The following is a 21,803-nucleotide window of genomic DNA, read 5'->3' on the forward strand; positions in this document are numbered from 1 at the left end:
GGCAGTGACAGAGAGAGGCTGATGCAGGAGAAGGGCCAACAACGATACCCAGGTTGCTGGAGTTGCCGTGACATCCTGACCTTTGTCCCTGCTTCCCCTGAGGTTTCCTGGGCTGCCTATGCTAAACCCCCAATGCCTGAGCCAACCCGAGTGTGTATGTGACCCTTGCAACCTGATGGAGGCTTTGAAGACCACCTCTTTGGGCTGCAGTAGACTGGACCTCGTACAAAGTGGAAAAATAGAGGGAATGAGGATTCCAACCAATGAAACTATCTTAAAGGTACCCAGGGACCTATTGTTGTCTGGTTATTAGATCCTTAGCAGATAAATGATTCACAAAGATTCTTCTCCCATTCTGTGGGTTGTCTTTTCACATTCTTGATAGTGTCTTTTGAAATCCAAACCATTTTTATGTTGGATTTTCCAAAGACTGATTGCCTTGCTCAAAGACAGTCTTAAATGCAATGCCTTTCTAAATGGCCTGAATGCTTTTTAGCAGGTAGGAATCACCCACTCACATGGGAGACAGAATCCTAGGCAGCAGCCAGTGGGAGGGGAGGTCCGCTTGGGCAGGGGTCCTCTTTGCTGCTCACAGGTAGCGCTATAAATGGCAGTATATCTCTTCCCCACCCCGGCGTGCTGAGGTTGGGTGGGAAACCGAGAATGCAGCTTACCTCTGGCATCACACCACAGGGAACAGACCCACAATCCCCTGTCTAAGCCTCAGTGTTCTCTGCCTTTTGACAACCATCCCTGACTAGGGTCTAAACTTTCTTAACTTTCCTCCTAAGAAAACTAGTCTGTTACCATATAAGTTTTAACTTTCTCCAAGTGCCACCAACCCAGGTGTAACTTAGTAGCAGAAATACATGTTTAAAATTCTCTGGAAATACCCCAGTGGACAGAAAAGAGAAAGACAGGCTGGCCTTTTGCCCTCACGTTAGACAAACGTCATGAACCACCCCCACTCCCACCCCACCGTCCTGAGAGAACCGCCGGCTCCTCCACTTACGCTGAGCGCGTGGCCCCGCAGATGCTCCTGTCGGGTGAACCTCTTGCCGCAGGTCTCACAGGGGTAGGGCCGCTCCCCCGTGTGTGAGCGGATGTGCCGCTTAAGGATGCCCTTCTGTTTGGCAGTGTAGGGGCAGAAAGGACACTTGTGCAGCTTGATGGGCACCACCAGCACACCACCTGCGGAACCAAATGGTACTGTAAGCAGCAACAGCACTGGCCGCCCTGTGATGGATGGGATCCAGAGCAGGGGAGTTCGACCAGCCCAGGTCGAGAAGAAGGACCCCAACTCCACCAGCAGCTAACAGCAAAACATTGTCTGCAAATTGCAACTCTGGTTCCCAGTCAGCCAGAGGAGAAGGTGGGCTTCTGATATAAGATTGCAAGGAATGCTGTAAGGCCTCAGCTTTGAAACTTCTCTGTGGCTCACAGTTAGAAAACACAGCTTATATTACAACCTTAGAACACATATACCTTCATGTGGACAACTTGAAAAGCTTCCCAAAATAATACTCACTCTGATAATGTCTATTCTCTTTGATTTCATTTTAGGACAATAATGATTGAGACCCTGCTATAGACTGAATTTCATCCCCCTCAAATTCATACATTGAAGCCATAACCTCCAATGTGACTATATGTGAAGACAGGGCCTTTAAGGAGGTAATTAAGGTTAAATGAGGTTGTAAGGGTAGAGCTCGAATCTGGTAGGACTGGTGTCCTTATAAGAAGAGGAAACTATACCAGAGATGGCTTTCTCTCCCTACTCTTGCACAGAGGAAAGGTCATGTGAGGACCAGCAAGAAGGCAGTCGTCTGCAAGCCAGAAAGAGAGCTCTCACCAGACACCAACCCTGCTGGCACCTTGATCTTGGACTCTGCACCTCCAAAACTGTGAGACAATAAATTTCTGTTGTTTAAACTGCTCAGTCTGTGGTATTCTGTTATGGTTGCCTAAGCTGGCTAATACAAACCCCCTGAGTTGATTTAATGACCCTCAAAAGTTTGAAAAAACTATTATGATGGAACAGACCACTGGGTCAGGATTCAAGCTTTCTTTGACAGCAGCTCCTAATAATAGCTTCCAGGCATGTGTAGAAGTGGTTTGCTGTGATGCAGACCCTACATTGTTTGGAGTTCATATTAACTCTATACATCTGAAATCATCAAATATCTTAAAAATTCACTTAAATTTTTTAGAACTCTTTTTTTTCCACCTTGCTCCTACACCCGTTAAGGTGACAACATGATTATTACCCACATGTATAAAAACTGTTCCTTTCAAGTTTCCTGAGTTACCCTTATTGTGGTATTCCAAGATTTGTCTCCTCTATCCATGCCCTTCAGAATTTTACAGACTTTGATCACATCATATTATATGTGGAGGCACTAGTAACTCAAGCTTTCCAGGCACAGAAACCTGAGTTCAAGTCCTGGCTCTACCACTTACCAGCTGTGTGACCTTGCACATCTCACTTAACTTCTCTGTGCTTTACTCATCTGTAAAATAAGGATGATAATAGTTCCCACCTCACAGGATTGTGGTAAGAATGAAATGAGGTAATGCCTAAAGCACAGCAGCTGGCATATAGCAAGCGCTCATAAATGTTAACCATTTTTGTCACATCATCATCACCTGGGTGTTTCTTTCCTGATTAAGCTGGCCAGGCTCTTGTGGTCTCTCTTAACACGGGAGTAACTCCTTTTCTCTGGGACCTTCTCAGGACACCTAATAGGGCTTTACCTTTCCTGAGGTGCTGCCAAAAGTATGGCAAACTGAATGTCAAGTGAGAACCCAACATCATTCTATGTACGGGTGAAAATTATTCTCTTTAGTTTCTAGTTCCCATCCTGATAATGCTTAACATTTTGCATAATCTATAGTGACTCCAAAATCTGTTTCCCAGAATAAAAGCAGCAGCTCATGGCTCAACACTGCATATATATGTTGGATTATTTATTTCTCACTGATCACACTGGTACTGAGATGTCAGTTTCCTGCTCACTCCTCTGGCACTGTGGACTCTTCCCATCATTTATCCCCATCAGCCTGGCATTGTACTATCACCTTCTTCCCGACTATAAAAACATTCAGTAAAATGGGTCCAGTGTTAATCCTTGGAAAAAAACAACTGTTAACTATTTTTCCATCAGAGAAGTATGAATTATCACAACACTTTCCTTCCTCTCTTATGATCTGATTGCTCCAAAGAAAACCAGTTCACCTGAATGCCTATTACATGTGAGGCACTGTGTCAAGGTGCATCTTTACCAAGATACCTGTTTCTTCCCTCAAGAAGTTAAGTGTAGCAGGAGAGAAAGACATGGAAACAAATTCATACAATATAATATAACACATGCAAAGTTCAAAGTGATGAAGAAATGTAGAAAAGAAAGTAATGAATTCTCTCCTGGAGTTCAGAGAAGATTTCACAGGAGAGATGACCTTTGAGCAAGGTTTTAAAGGATGAATAGGAGTTCACTGGGAGTTTGAGAAAGAGAAAGGTATCTCAGGCAGGGGAACAACACATGCTTAGGTACAGAGGTAAATGAGAATATGAAATATTAAGTGGGGTGGAGAGGGATGAGGAATGAAGCCAAGGAAAGGGCAAGGAATGGTCAAGAAGGTCACGTTCATGCATTTATTCAACAAATTTATACTGAGCACCTATGATGTACCAGGCTGTGTTCTAAGCCCTGGGGACACAGCAGTGAACAGAAAATACAAAAATCCCTGCCTCTGCAATGCTGATATGTTAAGGAACTTGGACTTTATTCTCTAAGCAGGTGGGGTTTTAAGCTGGGAAGGTACAAGGTGAAACTTGACTTTTAAAGGATCCCTCTGGGGATAATGCAGGGGAAGGATTTAAGAGAGGCAAGATTAAAGGCAGGAAGTCCAGGTGGGAGAGGATGAGCGATGACGTGAACTAAAGCCACGGCTGTGGAGGTGGAGAGGAGGAGAAAGGTTTGAGAAGTAAAATTAATAGCACTCGATGACCACGTTGGGGAGGAGAGAGCAGGGAAAGAGAAGATTCTAAATGACACCGATTCTGGGTTAGCTGACTTGGTGGGTGACGGTGGAATAAACCGAGGCAGGGAACACAGGAGGAAAAGCAGGAGCAGGATGGATGAGAAGGTCGGTTTGGGTTTTACGATGTTTGAGGCAGGCTCAGAGCATCCATGGGGGAATATCTGGGTTAGACAGATAAATCTGGAGCTCAGGGAAAGAAGAGAAGAATACAGTTTTGAGAGTCCTCAGCAGATTGGAGTGGTTGCTTTAACTGAGGTCTGGCTCTCCCCTAAGCACCCTGCTTCCCTTAACCCACTGCCTTGACACCCTGGATCAGGGGAGGGTGGGTCTTCCTTGTGCTTCACTGTCATCTCCAGACCACTGTCCCTCCCTCCTTCCTTAAAAACCCTAAGATCTTTCGGAGCTCATCCCATCAGATGATACTGCTACCCATCCTTGTTACAGTTATCCAGGAGCCCCTAGATCATCCCCTCACTCCTTGGAGATTTGATCACACTGCCTTCAGACACAACTCCTGGCATAATTCTTGGTATGAATACCGAAAATGACCCTTGCAATACCCTGGCCTCTCTGTTCCCGGACCTCCTTTCTTCCAAAGACCTTATCCTCCACTCCACCTCAGCCACCCAATCCTAGACAAAGAGCTCTCAACTCTGCCTGCATATTAGAATCATCTGGGAAGCTTAAAATGAAAATAAATACTGATGTCCAATCCCCATCCCAAGCTAATGGGTGGGGTGGGACCCAAGCATCATATTTTTAAAGCATCCTTCCCAGTCTAATGTACAGACAGGGATGAGAATCATGGCCCCATACCTAGATATTGCCAATAACTGTACTCACTCCATAACCCACATTTCAAGCGCTCCACTTTCCAATCACCGTTTTATATCTTTCCAGCTCACCCCGTAGGTGTTCCTTCTCTACTGGGACATCCAAGCCATGGACTACACTGCCATTTTACTGCCCTTCCCCTCCTCGAGTTCTCATTCCCCTCCTTCCCCAGCTGAGTGCCTATAGCCCATCAATGAAACCACTCCTTTGCATATACCCTCAGCTGCCTTGGTCCACTATCTCCCTCTATCTGCATTCATCTAGTTCAGTATAACCCTCTGCCTATTCTGTAGGTGAAACAAGGCAAGTTAACATCACTGGAAAAAAATGCACAACTCTGGTCCGGTCTCACTTTAAATAAATCCAACCATCACCATCTGACTACTATAATATCAAAAGAGCCCTTGGTTCTGCCCAAGAACCCTAAGTATTTCCCTGGTTCATTCACTCTCCCACTCTCCTCAGTGACTATTTCATACCTCCCCTCTGCTCAAATCTCCCACCCCTCCTACCCCTTCCTGTCAGCTGCTGTCCTTGCTTCTTATTTCATTGAGAAGGCGGAGCAAGCAAAGAGAATGTCTACATGGTCCCAGCCACCCCCCAACCTCCAATATGAACACATCTAATCCGGTTTCACTCCTGTTACTATGAATGAATTGTTCTCACTCCCATCCAAGGCGAGACCATCCCTCCATTTATACATGGGACCCCCATCTCTCCTTGATCTATCCATTGTCCCTCACTCTTCCATTATCATTTATCTTCCTCTCTCCTGGATCATTCTCATCAGTAAATAAATGCTTTTAGATTCTCCACCTTAATAAAAACCTTAACCTCATATGCCCCTTCAGCCATGGAAGCATTTCTTTGTTCCCTTCACAGCAAAATTTCTTGAAAGAAGCATCTATACTCACTATCTTCACGTCTACGTCTGAGTTCTCTTTTAAGCCTACTCTGTTTGGTCTTTTGTCCACCACTTCATTGATACTGCTCATCAGTGACCTCTCCATTACTAAACCCAATGATCAGTTCTCAATCTGCCTATACACAGTACTGGACATAGTTGATTTCTCCTTTTTCTTGAAACATTTTCTCCTCTTGGCATCTATCACTCTTTCTTGATTCCCTCCTACCTCACTGGCTGCCCCGTCTCAGTTTCCTTAGCTGGTTCCCCTATTTTCCTGACCTCTAAATGTTGGGTCAGGGATCAGTCCTTAGATCTCTTGTCTTCTCCTTCTAGATCTATAGGTTCATGGAACATACAGGTTTTAAATTCCATGGACCCATTAATGACTCCCAAATTTATATCTCAGCTCTGATTTCTCCCCAGAACTCCAAACATAGAGATGTAATTACTTACTGCACGCCTTCAATGGGATATCCAAAAGGCACCACAAACATAACATTTAAATCAATCACTCAAGCTAAAAACCTTAAGGTCACCTTTAACGCCTCTTTTTCTCATACCACTTAGATAAGGCATTAGCAAATCTGGTCAGCTCTACCTTTCAGAGACAGTATAGTCCTAATCCAACCACATCTCACCTCTCTACTGCTACCACACTGATTCAAGGAGCACAGCTCTCACCTGGGTTATTGCAGTCACCTCCTAAACGGTCCTGCTGCTCCCACCTATGCTCCCCTATAGTCGATGCTCCCCTCTGGTCAACAGGAGAGCAAGAGTGGAAGCAGGAGGCCCACTTAGGAGGTGACAGCACACAATACAGAGGGATCCTTTTAATATATGTCATCTCAAGTCACTCTCTGCCAAGACCCTCTAGTGGATTTCCTTCTAAGAGCAATATTCAAAGGCCTTCTCATGGCCTTCAACACCCTCCCCAGTCCGCCCTCACTCAACCTCTCTGACCTTATCCCCCACCACTCTCTGCCTTGCTCACTCCACTCCAGCCACACCAGCATCCTTGCTGTTCCTTTCATTCACTTGCCAAGTGTGATCCTGCACCTGGGCCTTTGCACCTTTCTCTTCCCTCTGCCTGGAATGTTCTCCCTGATATCTCTACAGTTTGCTCGCTTAAAGGCAACCTGTTAGAAAGGCCTTCCTGGTCAACACTAAATAAAACAGCATCCCCTTCACTTTCTATCAACTTTGTCCCTGCTTTAGTTCTTCTTCATACGATATATGTACTTATTGGTTTATTGTCCGGCTCCCTACGCTAGAATATCAGCTCCATGAGGACAAAGACTGTCTTCTGTTCACTGCGATGAATAGTCCCTGGCATATAGGAAGTGCTCAGTAAATATCCGTTAAATGAATGAATGAACAGGAATGATAAGATGTTGAAGAAGCAAGGCAATGGTGGAATGCTGACACACTGACATTAAATGACCCCATGATGAGGCTGAAAAGGAATGGGCAGAGGTAAGAGCAATGGGTACTTGTAGTGTCAGGAGCCAGGGGAGGAAAGAATTTCAAGAAGGAAAGATCAGAGTTAACTACCAAGAGTAGTCAAGACAGATAACACCTGAAAATCACTCCCTGGATCGGCCCTGGAAATGTATAGCTGACCTCATGACAGTGGTTTCAGGGAAGGGGGAGTTGGTGGTAGTGTCAGAGCACAGTGGGCTGAGAAAAGATTGGGCAGTAAAACAGTGGAGGTGGCCGATATAGATGAACTTTTCAAGAAGCAATGGCAGGTGCTGGAGCTGGGGATGGGAGGTCCAGGGGAGGAGAGATTATAGGGGGACCATGTGCTTTGACAGTGTCTGCTAGTATCAGAGATGAGCAATGTGAACACAGAACTACTGTAACAGCCTCCTGACCGTCTCCCTGCCCTCGTCTCCCATCTCTGCACCATCTTGTGCTGAGGCCAAATTAATCTCTCCTGTCCACTCCCAAGCTCCGAAACTACTAAAAATTCTCCTGTGCCTACAGATAGAAACCCACATTTTAGCATTTAAGCTTTTCCATGATCTGACTACAATTTCTCCCCATGTCTTCTCTTCTTACCTTCAGATGCCACTTTTTTCTTTGAAATATAGTTTGATTTGCCATATTATGTTAGTTTCAGGTATAAAGCAAAGTGATTGTTATACATATACATGTATTTTTTTCAGATTCTTTTCCATTATAGGTTATAACAAGATACTGAATATAGTTCCCTGTGCTATACGGTAAGTCCTTGTTGTTTATCTCTTTTGTATATAGTAGTGAGTACTCAGATGCCACTCTCATAAAGCCTCTCTGACCTACCAGTAGGAAGCCAGTTCTGCTTCTGGACTACTGTGAAACTCACACCTCCATCTGTCTTCCAGCCCTAGTACCTTTCTACCACACGGTGCCATTTACACACCCCTTAACTCCTCTAAGACATCATCAGTTCTTTGAGAGCTGGAGCCACATCTGACTTATCTTTGTATCTTCACAAGGAAGGTGCTCAAATATTTGAGCAAATAAAGGAATAACCAAACAAATCAGTTGTACTCTGTGCCTTGGCACTTGGAATAAATGTAGCCCAGAGCCAGGTGAACTGAATCAACACCTGGCGGACAACAGGCATGGCAAGCTGCTGGGGTGGCTGCCTTGCCACAGACCCCTGTAGCTGGAAAGCTGCCTCTACAGATGGACAGATGGAGTTGAATGAGGGTGACATACAGCTGAGTTACTATTTCTTGATACTTGTGCTTACAGGCAGAGGGGTTGACAGACAAAACCAGTGCACTGAAATCCTCTATCCGCTTGTACTGCCTTCACAGTTTGTTTTATGAGTGAAACGAAGCCAGCCAGGGTTGCTAGTATTAGCTGTGACATTTACCAGCTCTGCATTCTTAAGAAACTCACTAAACCCTCTTGGGTCTCAGTTTCTCCACACTTCTTCTACCTAACTCATGTGGCATTATGAAGGGCTGATGGATGGGAAAGGGGGACACAGTCTGTGAAGTGCTACTATATACACGGAAATTAGATTTCAACAAGTTCCCACAGTGTAGTCACTGAAAACAGCCGCTACCTTTTACCTGCTGGTTAAGCCACTGTCTCTGAGGACCAGAAACCGTACTTTCAAGTTTTTCAAGTCAAGTTTTAATCAGACATACAGAGCATTCTTGAGTTTTTTAAAAATGAAATTTAGATGCAGGAATGAAGTAATCTTTCATTAAAAACTGTAAAAATGAAAAAAAAAGAAAGAAATTAAAAGTCTCCAGACAGACTCAGTTTTCCTGGGTCTCTCCTATGTGTTCATGTTATTAAAGTTTTGTTTGATTTTCTCCTGTTTAAAAAGTCTACCAAAGGATACAAGAAATTTACTCACATGAAACCAAATTCAACTCTAAAATATTCTCCAGTAAATCACACCATCAACCACAGCATGTTAATTGAGTGTCTACATGGGCCAGGCACCATGATTGACACAAAGTAGGAGAAATTTCCTACCTGTATAGAACATGTTCTCATATGTGAGAAAAAATTCTGAAAACCTTTTCATTTGGTCCTCAACCCTGTGAGAAAGGCAAGGTGGGGGTGATTATCTCCTGAACAAAAAGGGTTCAAAGAAATGTCATGATTTAACCAAAGTCTCTCTGCTGGTTAGTGGAAGAGAATGGGTTCTTTCCATGTCTCCATACTGCACTCAACATGCTTATACTCTAGTTGCAGAGGTAAAAGACAAACATACTTGAAGAGGCAATGCCCTGCACACAGCAGGTGCTCAATTAGTACCTACTGGCGGTGGTGGCAGTGATAATGTGGTGATAACAGTGGCGGTGGTGATGGTGGTGATGGTGGTGATGATGATAATAGTGACAATGCCAGTGATGAGGATGACAGTGGGAGACCAGAAGGCACACAAGTGTGTGCTAAATGAGTGGCAGAGACGATGGAGGCTCATGGAGCTCACCTGAGTCCTCTCCATACCAGTCAGTCTGCACATCCATCATGGAACTCATGGCTGCTACTTCTGCACCACCTGGTCTTCCCTCCAAACTCCGAGAAAAGTGCTGGTCCGCGTCCTCTTTGCTCTGGACGGCACTGTGGCGCAGGAGCACCTCCAGGAACTGCTTCACATGGTAGTTACTGTAAGCCAAGTCGACCGCCTGGCCTCTGGGCAAACCCTCCTCCCCGTGGGCCAGGCTCAGCGGGGCAGTACGCTGCTGCAGCTGTCCGCCCACCTCCACCTCCACTCCCTCGGCATCGAACTCCACCTTGGGCTCCATCTGTTTGGGTCGAATGGAGCGGTCGCTGTCCACTGAGCCACTGCCCTGGCTGTCTTTCCCCACCAGTGCCAGAGGGTGGCAGCCTCTGCAGTCACCACGGGGGGACTCTCTTGGCCGATCCACACTCTCTTCCCCCTCGGCTGGAGAGACCAAGCTCTTGGTCTCACAGGAGGTCCCTTCCCTGCCTGAACTGGGGCTTCCACTCTCCACCCGGTGAGCCGCTGCTGCCGCTGCCGCTGCCGCTGCCGCTGCTGCCACCGCTGCAGCCACAGCGGCCTCCTTCTCCATCTTTCCGCAGATGTCTAGGGATGATCTGATGTATGTCTTGCAGAAGTTCACCACGTCGTTCATCTGCAGGTAGCTGGCAGCCGACATAACTTCAATCACGTTCTCCCCACACAAATCCAACTTTCCAGAATAGAGGAAGTCTAAGATGGTGGAGAAGGCGTCGGAGGTGACGATGTCCAAAGAGGCGGTGCTGTGCCGCCCGCTGTCCTGGATGTAGTGAATGAGCAGGGCTCGGAAATAGCCGCTGTTGGCAAACAAGATGTTCCTGTGGGCCTTGAAGATCCGCCCTTCCACAATGATGCTGCAGTCACAGAAAAAGTCCCTCTGCCGCTGTTCATTCAACTCCCCCAAGAGCTTGGCGTAATAGGATTGCATCTCCATTTCTCCACCAGCTGCTGCCGCTTGGAGTAACCTGGATCTCTGCCAAGATTTTTTTGTTTTTCAGTTAATTCACAAATCCCAACCTTACAAATAAGATGTTCGTTTTTTGTTTGTTTGTTTTGTTTTGTTTTTCTTTTAATTCTTCCAAAAACCCTGGTTGAGTAATGTCTTTATAATATGGGCTGTTTGGGATCTAACAAAAATCAAAGGTTGTCTAACTGGGTTAACTGATGAAAACAAGAAAAGTAACTATTCCTAACTGTACATGGGTGCAGTACTTAGTATTTTACATGGATTCTTTCAATGAATTTTTATAAAAACCCTACGAGTAAGTACTAATATTATACATTACAATACTGTACTTATTGATACTGTACTTTTGAGACTCAGAGAGGACAGGAGATGATCCAGCTGCAAAAGAGCCAGGACTCAAAACCTCCAGAGTTCATGCTCTTATAAATTACATTCTACTTTCTTCAAGGCTCAAAATATAAATAATCTAAGAATTACAGTCTCCAGGTGAGTCTCCAGCGTCCCAATACAGAACCTAGAGACTGGCAAATACAGTCTCAGCTCACACCCGTTACCATAAGTCTGTGGAAACATTTAGTGGATCCTTGGGCTAGCCAGCATGCATTCTCCATTCTTATGGTTTTAGTGCCCTTTTTGGCTTTGGTGGAATCATCCTTGGCCCCAACCACAGCCAACGTGCTCTGCATAAAGCTGGCACCATCCCCAGGCTCCAGACGTGTAAGAGGTAACATAGGCTAAAACCATCAACACATCTTACCCTCTGACCACAGTGATTGGCTCAGAGATGGCCACGTGACTTGGTCAGAGCCAATGAAAAGCAATGAAATGTTTGCTGGGGTCTCGAAAAAAGAGCGCTCTCTACTCTGTGGGCATGTGGGATGTGAGGGATGCTGCTGCCACACCACAAGGGGAACCAGCCTAACACAGATGACAGCCCAGCTCAAGCAGGAGCAACAGATGGAGCCCAGGGACACCATCTGAGCCCCAGCTCATGCTGTCCCAGAAGCCAATTGAGTCCCTTTTTGCTTTAGCTGGTCTGAGTTGGATTTTCTATCTCTTACAACGGAGACACTCCTAATTGATTGACTCCACGACCCTTGGTTCTCTCCTCTGTATTTTTATGTCCTGGACCTTCTCTGTCAGTGGACTATAAGCCCTTTGAAGGCATGAGCCATGTCTTACTTCATAGATTTCCCCCACAGCCCCTGGCAGAGTGCTTTGGACAAAGATGGTTTGCTAAATACAAAGGAATACTCCTTTCTTACCTGCTAAGTAGAACAAGTATAAATCAAGTTTAAAATCCATCTGCTAATGAGGAAGACAGAAGCTGACCTTCCCCGAGCTCTCCTCTCCATCTTTTCCCATCACACAAACCACGTAGCCATCCATCAACTTACCCCTTTTATTTACTGACCCACTGAGCTCTGAGAAGTTCCTACATCTTCTCCCTCTATCGGAGTCCCAAAAGGCCTAGTTAGAGCTGCCAACCACAGCTAACAACTCTTCAGCACTCTTTCTTTCTACAAATGGAACACAACAATTACCTCACCTAACAGAAATGAGGCACATCCACCCCCCAGAAAGACTCTTTCCACTGGCCAAATAGATCCCTCAAGGCCTATGTGCTAACCGAACAGACTTTACTCATAAAAGACCAACAACAACCTCATTAAATGGCAATTTACACCTACTTTACACATATTTATAACAAGTGATGCATTAAGTTTAGAAGCTAGAGAACCAATTAGGGAAAGAAGTAGAGGAGCCTCTCTAAGCAAGTAAACTGACAAAAGTGAGAACTGACAGCTAGTAAAAGGTAAAAAAGTTATAAAAAACAGACCTAGAAATTTTTTCAAAATATCAGCCTGAGGCCACTTGGCTAAGGGTATTAAATGCTCCTACATATTCAAAATGGCCTAAGGACATCACTAAATTATAGCCCAGGGCTATAATGGATGGGACTAAGTCATCAAGATGATTCTTTTTATATTCATTTTAGACTCAAGGAAGTTAAAATTTTGGGAATTTTTTTTTCATCCAAAGTAGTTAAAATTAACATTTTCGTTCAGAAAGGAAGAGAACTGTCAGATATCTGAAAAACTCTACTCTTCCCAAATAAATCAGCTCTGAAAGTTTTCACAGGACTAAGATTTCACTGTCATTCTCACCTCTTCCAGCCACTCTAAACCCTCCTGGCTTTGGCAATCAAAATATTAAGGGGAAAACAAGACACAAGAGAATGCTACATTTAAATACCACATTCTGTTCTTCCTCAGAACTGAAAGAAAACCTATCAGACTGGTAAAATCACATTTTTCAATGTAATAATATCCACTGTTGATGGAACTGTCATTTGGAACACCATTTTAGAGGGGAATTTGGCAATATTTATCAAAACTTAAAATGTACACATCTTTTGTCCCCAAAATTTCACGGCTAAAAACTTAGCCTTTTGAATGTATTCCCAAAAGTACATCAAGTCAAAAGTACAGAGATGTCCATTGCACGAGGTTTTTGTTCAAGTGCAAAAGTAGAAACAATCTGAATGTCCACCAATAGGGGACAAGTTAAATCAATGAGGTACATTCACAGAGTGGAATACTATGCAACCGTGCATTTAATGAGCTAGAGCTGTCTGTGTTCATATAAAAAAGTCACCAAGATATATTAAGGAAAAAGGCAAGATGCAAAACAAAATGTACAGTATGATCCAATCTATGTACATGTTTTTGCTGGTATATGTAAGAATTTTTTTCTGGAAGGTTTTATGAGCAAGAGTTAAAAGCAGATATCCTTGAAGAGAGGGACTAGGGGTAAGAGGTGTGTGGAAGGACCTTCATTTTTCATTTATAAACTTTCTGTACTGTTAGGGTCTTTTACTGTGTGCATATATTGCTTTTTTTTTTTTCCTTTCCTTTTTAGCAAAGAAGAAAAAGGAGGAGGCACAGAGGGATAAGGAGTTGGTAAATCAGGGAGATAAATACCTAAGTAGGCCCAATACTTCTTAACTTGTAGAATGGTCTTATCTACAGGGCCTCCTCCCAAGTACTTGCATTTTTTCACTGGAAGACGCTCCTTTCCAGCAACAGTACCCAAAACCCATTTCCTCTGGCTTCCTCTCTGCAAACATTCTAGATTCTACCTGGTTGTATAAATGACCCCTGACTTTGCAAAAGTCTATCCACATACTTTCTTCAAACCTTTCTCCAATCCTGCATTTGGCATACAGTGTGGAAGTATTTATTCACATCAATCCCACTTGCCTTCAGTGCTCTGCATCCCTGGCACATGCTGAGGCTCACCATTTCTCCTGAAAAGGAAGCTCTTAGGGTACACTGCTCCCAGAAACACATTTATCCACATTCTGGCAGTGACACTCCCAACCTTCCCACGGTTCCAATTCAACAGTTACTGGCTACAAGCAATGCCTGACACAAGGAAGATGCCAGGAATAGAAAAATGAACCAAGTACAGCTCATGTCCTCCAGGAGAGGGCAGATGCCAACACTAGTACCTGCAACCAACTCCGACATTCCCCTGAGGGGATCGCAAGACTGTCTTCACTCCAGTGCCAAAAGCAGCTTTGAATTCCACCCACTCTTTCTGACAACACTCCTCCAGTATCACCAACAGGAGAATAATGGAAACCTGTTCATCAATTGTTAGCATGTACTGAGCGCTACTCTTCATGAAGCACTGTAAGAAATACTTTACAAGCATTAATTAATTTTAATCTCACAATAACTCAGTGCAGTAGATAAAATCATTATATCCTCTTTTTCAGAGAAGGAAATTGAGGTTCAGATTTACAGATAACACGCTGAAGCTAGGATTGGTACAGAGATTCGTTTGAAATCCCAGAGTTGACATCCTTAACCACTATGACAAATTGACTTCCCAAACCCTCCAGGAAACCGCGAGAAGGGCTGGGGAACTCACTCACTCCTTTCCCCAACGCACGGAGTGCTGGGGAACTACTCGGAAGAAGAGTTTCCACTTTCACATAAAGTATTTCTGGGTCAACTGTACCTTTGATTCACCAGCTAAACTGATCGCAAGACAAGGGGATCCTTCCCCATCCGGAGCCAGACGACCCTGCAGAAATCACCAGAACCCGTTACTGTACATGCTCTTTGGCCCCCGAGGGTGAGAACCGAGGCCTTGCCCCTCCCATGGCTTCTCCCGGACAAAGTGACCATCGCTGCGACGGTCACTACCCCAGCGACCTGGCGCCATCAGAATGAGCCCTTGCGACCTGGCGCCATCAGAATGAGCGCGTGCCCATACCACCCGCTGGACGACGCCCGGGGTAGGGGGCAACCCAATGTCAGGGAAGGAGGGGAGGGAGGGGGTCGGTCATCGAGTGAGGGTTCGCCCGGCTAGGTCCGGGGATTCGCCAGGGCAGGATGGTCCGAGAGAGGCCGACCGAGGCGGAACATCCCTGCCCGCTGCCCACCCCGGCCCCCTCCCCGGCGCCCCGAATCCTCCCCAAGCCAATGAAAGCGGCAGCGTGAACCCGCTTCTCAGCTCTCACCTTCCAGCGGGTTGCAGCCCCGCCGCCGCCGAGCTACGCGCACCGACACGCCCCCCTTTCATTAACCTGTCGCCCCCTCCGGTGAGAGGCTGGGCAGCCGACTAATCATGGGTGCTCCTGGGCTGAGGAAGGCGGGCCCTTGGGCCAGAAGGTTGGTCAATGGCTCTGGTGCTCCCTCCAGAGGATGTGCTCTGAAGGCTCCAGTTCTCGCGGGGTGATGGGAGTTGTGGTCTCAGCGTTCATTTTTTTCGGGCAAAGATACAGTGGACAAAACTACAAATACCAAGATGCCAAAAGGGGCAAGGACAAGCGCTTGTAAAAGGCTGGAGCTCGGTTCAGTCTTCTGAGTCCCACTTGAGGGACCTGCGAAGTAACGGTCTCTTTGTCCGAAGAGCTAAAAGCACGTCGTGCATATTAATACAGCCTGGAGAGTAAGAGCTATGACCTGTCAGTCCGCACACATTTTACAACTGCCAACGCTCTCCGCAAAAATTCTGGAAATGAGTGAAATGGTTTAATGTACTCAACAGGTTTTTCTTGAACACCCGCAATACTCTCTTCCCTTGAAAGGATTTCAGGTTTATATATACAAGTGAAACTGTTAAACAGCAGTACTGACATGTTCCAAGTAACAGTACAGGCACGTTCTGGGACGGTTGTGAAATAGACAAACCAGGTTGCTGCTCTCAAGAGAGTTTAGTTCTAATGAAGGGTGTATTCGTTTCCTAGGGCTGCTGTAACAGAGTACCACACACTGGCTTAAACAACAGAAATTTATTGTCTCACTAATCTGGAGGCTAGAAATCCAAAATCCAGATGTAGACAGGGTTGGTTCCTTTGAAGGAAGAATCTGTTTCAGGCCTCTTTCCTTGGCTTGTAGATGCCCATCTTCATGCCCACCTCATCTTAACTAATGACATCTGTAACAGCCGTATTTCCAAATAAGGTCACATGCTGCAGTACTGGGCGTTAGGATTTGAACATAGGAATTAGGGCAGTGAAAGGGGACACAATTCAACCCATATCAGGGACAGATGGCCAATAAATAAACAAATAAGTTAAAAAAGGAAATAGGTAAAGTACATGGCAAAGAGTTAAAACAGGGTGGCGAAGCAACAAAGAATGATTCGGTGGCTAGGTTAGGTTGAAGGTCATGGATGGCCTCTTTCAGTTGGTAACATTCCAGCTGAGACCCTAACTAGAAGAAGTGAGCCAAGCTAAGATGAAACAGAAGTGCATTCCAGGCAGAGGAAGAGTTAGTACAAAGGCTCTAAAACAGAAACAAGAGGATGACCCCTGGAGTGAGGGGGTGAATGACAGGCAGACCAGCTTAATGGGCATGCAACCTGTGCGATTCTACAGAGCCCCACTCTCAGAAATGGCCCATGCTTGGTTTAATGTTCTGCTGCCTTAATTGCCCTTTTGCAATTCTTAATAATTTTTGAACAAGGACCACTATATTTTCACTTCGTACTGGGCTTCACAAATTATGGAGCCAGTACAGGTGACAGGAAATGTGAATGGATAGAGAAGCAGAGGCCAGATCACCTAGGGATTTGTAGGCCAAGTTAAGGGGTTTGGATTTTTTTGTCTGTTTTACATGGGATGAGATACCTTTGAAGGAACTTAAGCAAGGGAGAGATAAGATCTGATAGTAGTGGTCACAGTAAAAGATGCTAATCGGTGGGGTTAGGGTAGAGGTGGTAGAGATGGAGAGGGCCCGTTTAGAATATATTTTAGAACTTGTCAATGACTAAACTGCAGCTCACTCTAAAAATAACTTAGATAATTTAGAAAAAGATAATTTAGGAGGTAAGATGTCAGCCAAACATCATTGTACAATCCATCAGAGAAAAGCAGTTTATTTATCCCTTGCAAAAGCAGACACCCAGAGAAGGACAGCAGCAGTTACATCTTTACTCTCAGGGTGCCTCTCCTTGCCACCCAGTTCCCAATGACCAGCTCAGGACCCAAGGATGTTTGATCCTCATGGCAGTGGAGAAGTCATCAGAAGGGAGGCTTCTCCAAGCTCAGCCTCTCATATCTTCTAACCTGGGAAGTCATGTAATTGGTGCCTTAACCTTAATTCCAACCATATATGAAACTCACCCTGTGTTAGTAATTCTACATTTCCTGCATCCAGTATCCAAGTTTAAGGTATCAAATTTTATGGCTGTGACACATATGCCCTGTGCTAGGTAACTTAATAATAGTCCAGGCTACTAAAATAAAGGGGCTTTTAAGACATGGAAGCAGGGGCTTCCCTGGTGGTGCAGTGGTTGAGAATCTGCCTGCTAATGCAGGGGACACGGGTTTGAGGCCTGGTCTGGGAAGATCCCACATGCCGCGGAGCAACTGGGCCCGTGAGCCACGATTACTGAGCGTGCGTGTGTGGAGCCTGTGCTCTGCAACAAGAGAGGCCACAATAGTGAGAGGCCCGCGCACCGCGATGCAGAGTGGCCCCCGCTTGCCGCAACTAGAGAAAGCCCTCGCACAGAAACGAAGACCCAACATAGCAATCAATCAATCAATCAATCAATAAATCTTTAAAAAAAAAAAAAAAGACATGGAAGCAACCTAAATGTTCGACAGATGAATGTATAAAGAAGATGTGGTATATATACAATGAAACATTACTCAGCCATAATAAGGAACGAAATAATGACATTTGCAGCAACGTGGATGGACCTAGAGATTAACGTAGTAAGTGAAGTAAGTCAGACAGAGAAAGACAAATATCATATGACATCACTTATATGTGGAATATAAAAAAATGACACAAATGAACTTATCTACAAAACAGAAAGAGACTTACAGGCATAGAAAACAAACTTACAGTTACCAAAAGGGAAGGGTGGGGGGGAGGGATAAATTAGCAATTTGGAATTAACAGATACATACTACTAATAGAAATAAAAGCCAAAATTTTAAAATGGGACCTAATCAAAGTTACAAGCTTTTGTACAGCAAAGGAAACCATAAACAAAATGAAAAGACAACCTACAAACTAGGAGAAAATATTTGAAAATTATGCGACCGACAAGGGCTTAATCCAAAGTATACAAACAGCTCATACAACTCAACAACAACAAAAAACCCAATCAAAAAAATGGGCAGATGATCTAAGTAGATATTTCTCCAAAGAAGACATACAGATGGCCAACAGGCACATGAAAAGATACTCAACACCTCTAATTATTAGAGAAATGCAAATCAGAACTGCAATGAGGTACCACCTCTCACAAGTCAGAATGGCCATCATTAAAAAATCTACAAATAACAAATGCTGGAGAGGGTGTGGAGAAAAGGGAACCCTCCTATATTCTTGGTGGGAATGTAAATTGGTGCAGCCACTATGGAAAACAGTATGGAGCTTCCTCAAGAAAACTGAAAATAGAATTGCCATATGATCCAGCGATCCCACTCCTGGGCATATATCCAGACAAAACTATAATTCAAAAAGATACATGCACCCCTATGTTCACAGCAGCACTATTCACAATAGCCAAGACATGGAAACAAACTAAATGTCCATTGACAGATGAATGGATAAAGAAGTTGTGGTACATATATAAAAAAGAATGAAGTAATGCCATTTGCAGCAACATGGATGATCCTATAGATTATCACACTAAGTGAAGTAAGTCAGAAGGAAAAAGACAAATACCATATGATATCACTTATATATGAAATCTAAAATATGACACAAATGAACTTATCTACGAAAAAAAAACCAGACTCACACATAAAGAACAGACTTGTGGTTGCCAAGAGGAGGGGAGGTGGGGGAGGGAAGGGCTGGGAGTTTGGGATTAGCAGATGCAAACTATTATATATATACAATGGATAAACAAAAAAGACCTACTGTATAGCACAGGGAACTATATTCAATATCTTGTAATAACCTATAAAAGAAAAAAATCTGGAAAGGAAATATATATATATATATATATATATATATATGAATAACTTTGCTGTATACCTGAAACATTGTAAATCAACTATGCTTCATAAAAAGCTTTTTTTAAAGGGGTTTTTTGGGGTGGCCTGAAAAGGGGACATTTCTGGCAATGAGGTATAAGAGATATTCTTATGATCCCTGGATTTGATACAGTCTGTTGTGGAGCTCCTTATCTCCAGACCAATAAAACCTTCAGAATTAAATACCCTGAACCTCAGTATATCATTCAGGGTTTAGCTGTAGGAAGCAGAAACCACTCTGGCTAGTTTAAACACAAAAGGGTTCATACAAGAAATTAGGTGACACCAATTCTTGAGAAGGCTAGAAAAGTGGACTCTGCAGGAATGACTCCAAACTATCCCACTAGGGTAGCTGCTACATTTGCTGAAATCAGGAAGGAGAGAAGTCAGGAGGCCACCACTGTACCTGTTGAGTTTAACAACACACCTCTGTGACTGCAATCCAGGTACCACCACTGCCGCCAAAACAGCCTCTCAACCCACAAGGCTAGTGACTGGTACCCTGGAACCCGGTTGCAGAAACTCCTCACACTTCCACTGCCATGTTTGCCATCAGCAACAAGCAGCCGGAAGATGGACCCCACCTCACTTCTGCCTTCCAAATCTTGGCATGGCATTTTAGCTCTCCAGTTTCTGCAGCACAGGGACACTGGAGGGAGGTAAGAAAGGATGCTGAGTGCCAATCAACAATATCCAGCACACCAAACACCATGGATGGCACAGCACTGTGACACTGATTCTAAAACCCGGGAGCTACAAAGCCAAATAGAGAAAAACTCCCAAGTAACTATTTCCTACAGAAAATCAACTCTATCTTCCTAAAGAAACATGAAAAACCGATGCCACAGGCACCATTTGTTTCCCTTGCCATTTTAATCATTTTGATTAAAAATATAATAGGATATTTTGAGCTGCTGATTATTAGTTTCTGCCACACCAGAGGAATTGATTTAAGTATCAGGGTATACCCCCCACTTTCTGGTAGCTAACAAGTTATTGAGTACTGTCTGATGTTACAAGTCTGCTTCTGTCAAGAAGTTGACCTCTTTCTGGAGTACTGCAAAGGATACCTTCATGAAAACCTCTAGTGGTTATGGACAAACTGTGAAGACCCACAAGGTAACTTTTGCTCTGTAAAAAAGGAAAAAAACAAATCCCCTACCCCTGACGTCAGGACATATTCTGGCCTGATGGTGCCCTGTGGAAGCACTTGCTCCATCTGGATGGAGGGTCAGTGTCACGATGCCAGCCAGTTGCAAGTACCCAGTGGGGCAAGTACTTGACCCAATGCCCCAAGATCAGACATTGTAGACATTGACCCAGGTTCGGTCCTCACCGAACCACAACAGTCCTCCCACTAATACATGCACAGCGCCAGGGACCTTGTGCTTTACCCAGATGGGTGCCAAGTAGGGTGAGGAGCAGACTCCCTTTTAACGCATGTCAATGCTTTGCATAAAAACAGTAGGAGAGAAATGTGTGATGCCTCCTTTTCTGACCTGTGAGTATTCCTCAGGTGATGCCTGGTTAGGAATTATCAGCTGGCTAAAAACAACACTTTTCCTACCCTAGGTGGCCCAATCCATAGGCTGTGAAAAAGAGGTTTCTAAAAAGGTGGCATTCTATGATGATACCCAGCAGGCTTCTTCCCCAGGTCCCTTCCAGCTGCTTGCCTTCTCTATGGATGTTCAATTTCAAGGTGTTCAGTTTCCCAACTTGGTGCCATATGTATTGTGGATAGAGATGTACAGGGACCAATAGACGGATGCCTAGAGCTTGGGTACAATGAAATCACTGAACAGAGTCATAATAGGACAATATATATTCTCCCCAGACTGAATAAAGAATGACAATCATGGCTGCATGTTTAAGACCATGGAGTCCATATGGACATATCCAACTACCAGATTGTATACATTAACTATATTTGATTTCTGTTTTGGGAAGATGGAAAAAGTCTATTTACTTTTTATTACAGAGATTTTTTGTTTTTTGGGTTTTTTTGGCCGCACCGTGGGTTTGTGGGATCTTAGTTCTCTGACCAGAGATTGAACCTGGGCCCTCAGCAGTTAAAGCGTGGATTCCTAACCACTGGACCGCCAGGGAATTTCCTGGAGAATTTTAATATACAAAGTACATTTATTGTAAATATCCTGTATGGGATAAAGGAAGTTCCCTAATGGGAAGGAAATCGGACCTGCAACCCATTCCCTCTTTCTCCTGGGATCTAGGGGGAAAGAAATGTCTCTGATCAAATCTTGTAAACATGCTAATAACTCATGCTCTTGGTAAACACATTAATAGTACTTACTAGCAGAAAAATAACAGAGAATCCTTATCTATGAAATGTTTTAATAGGATATACCTGCCCTGTCTAAACTGCTTACCGTATATAACCCTGGAATTTATGAATTTATGGGGAGCATGGAGAATGGGAATATAAGCAGTGTAATTAATCAGATGTAAGATGGAGGTGTTCCAGAACCAAAATAATCCCCTCTGTGTAAGCAATGGCTTCCTACACATTGCTCAGAACAAACCT

At 44.3% G+C, this 21,803-nt stretch overlaps 1 protein-coding gene and 1 long non-coding RNA gene across 4 annotated transcripts in view; one reads left to right on the forward strand and one right to left on the reverse strand.

Moving 5' to 3' along the window:
• ZBTB8B (zinc finger and BTB domain containing 8B) overlaps positions 1–15,188 on the reverse strand; it is a 56,556-nt gene extending 41,368 nt beyond the window's left edge. For 2 of the 3 annotated variants that reach the window (XM_082411487.1, XM_082411486.1), the window contains exons 1-3: positions 14,776–15,188; positions 9,729–12,266; positions 1,013–1,191 (exon numbers count right to left, since the gene is read on the reverse strand). In XM_082411487.1, the coding sequence (XP_082267613.1) occupies positions 1,013–1,191; positions 9,729–10,713 (1,164 nt within the window). In that variant the 5' untranslated portion in view covers positions 10,714–12,266; positions 14,776–15,188. Of the gene's footprint in view, positions 1–1,012; positions 1,192–9,728; positions 12,267–14,775 lie in introns of those variants that run through there. The other variant, XM_082411488.1, reaches the window with a different exon arrangement.
• LOC309637447 overlaps positions 1–21,803 on the forward strand; it is a 188,285-nt gene that overhangs the window by 57,310 nt on the left and 109,172 nt on the right. The window lies entirely within an intron of this gene.

The sequence above is a fragment of the Balaenoptera physalus genome (assembly GCF_965194825.1).
Source record: "Balaenoptera physalus genome assembly, chromosome: 1".
Lineage (NCBI taxonomy): Eukaryota > Metazoa > Chordata > Mammalia > Artiodactyla > Balaenopteridae > Balaenoptera > Balaenoptera physalus.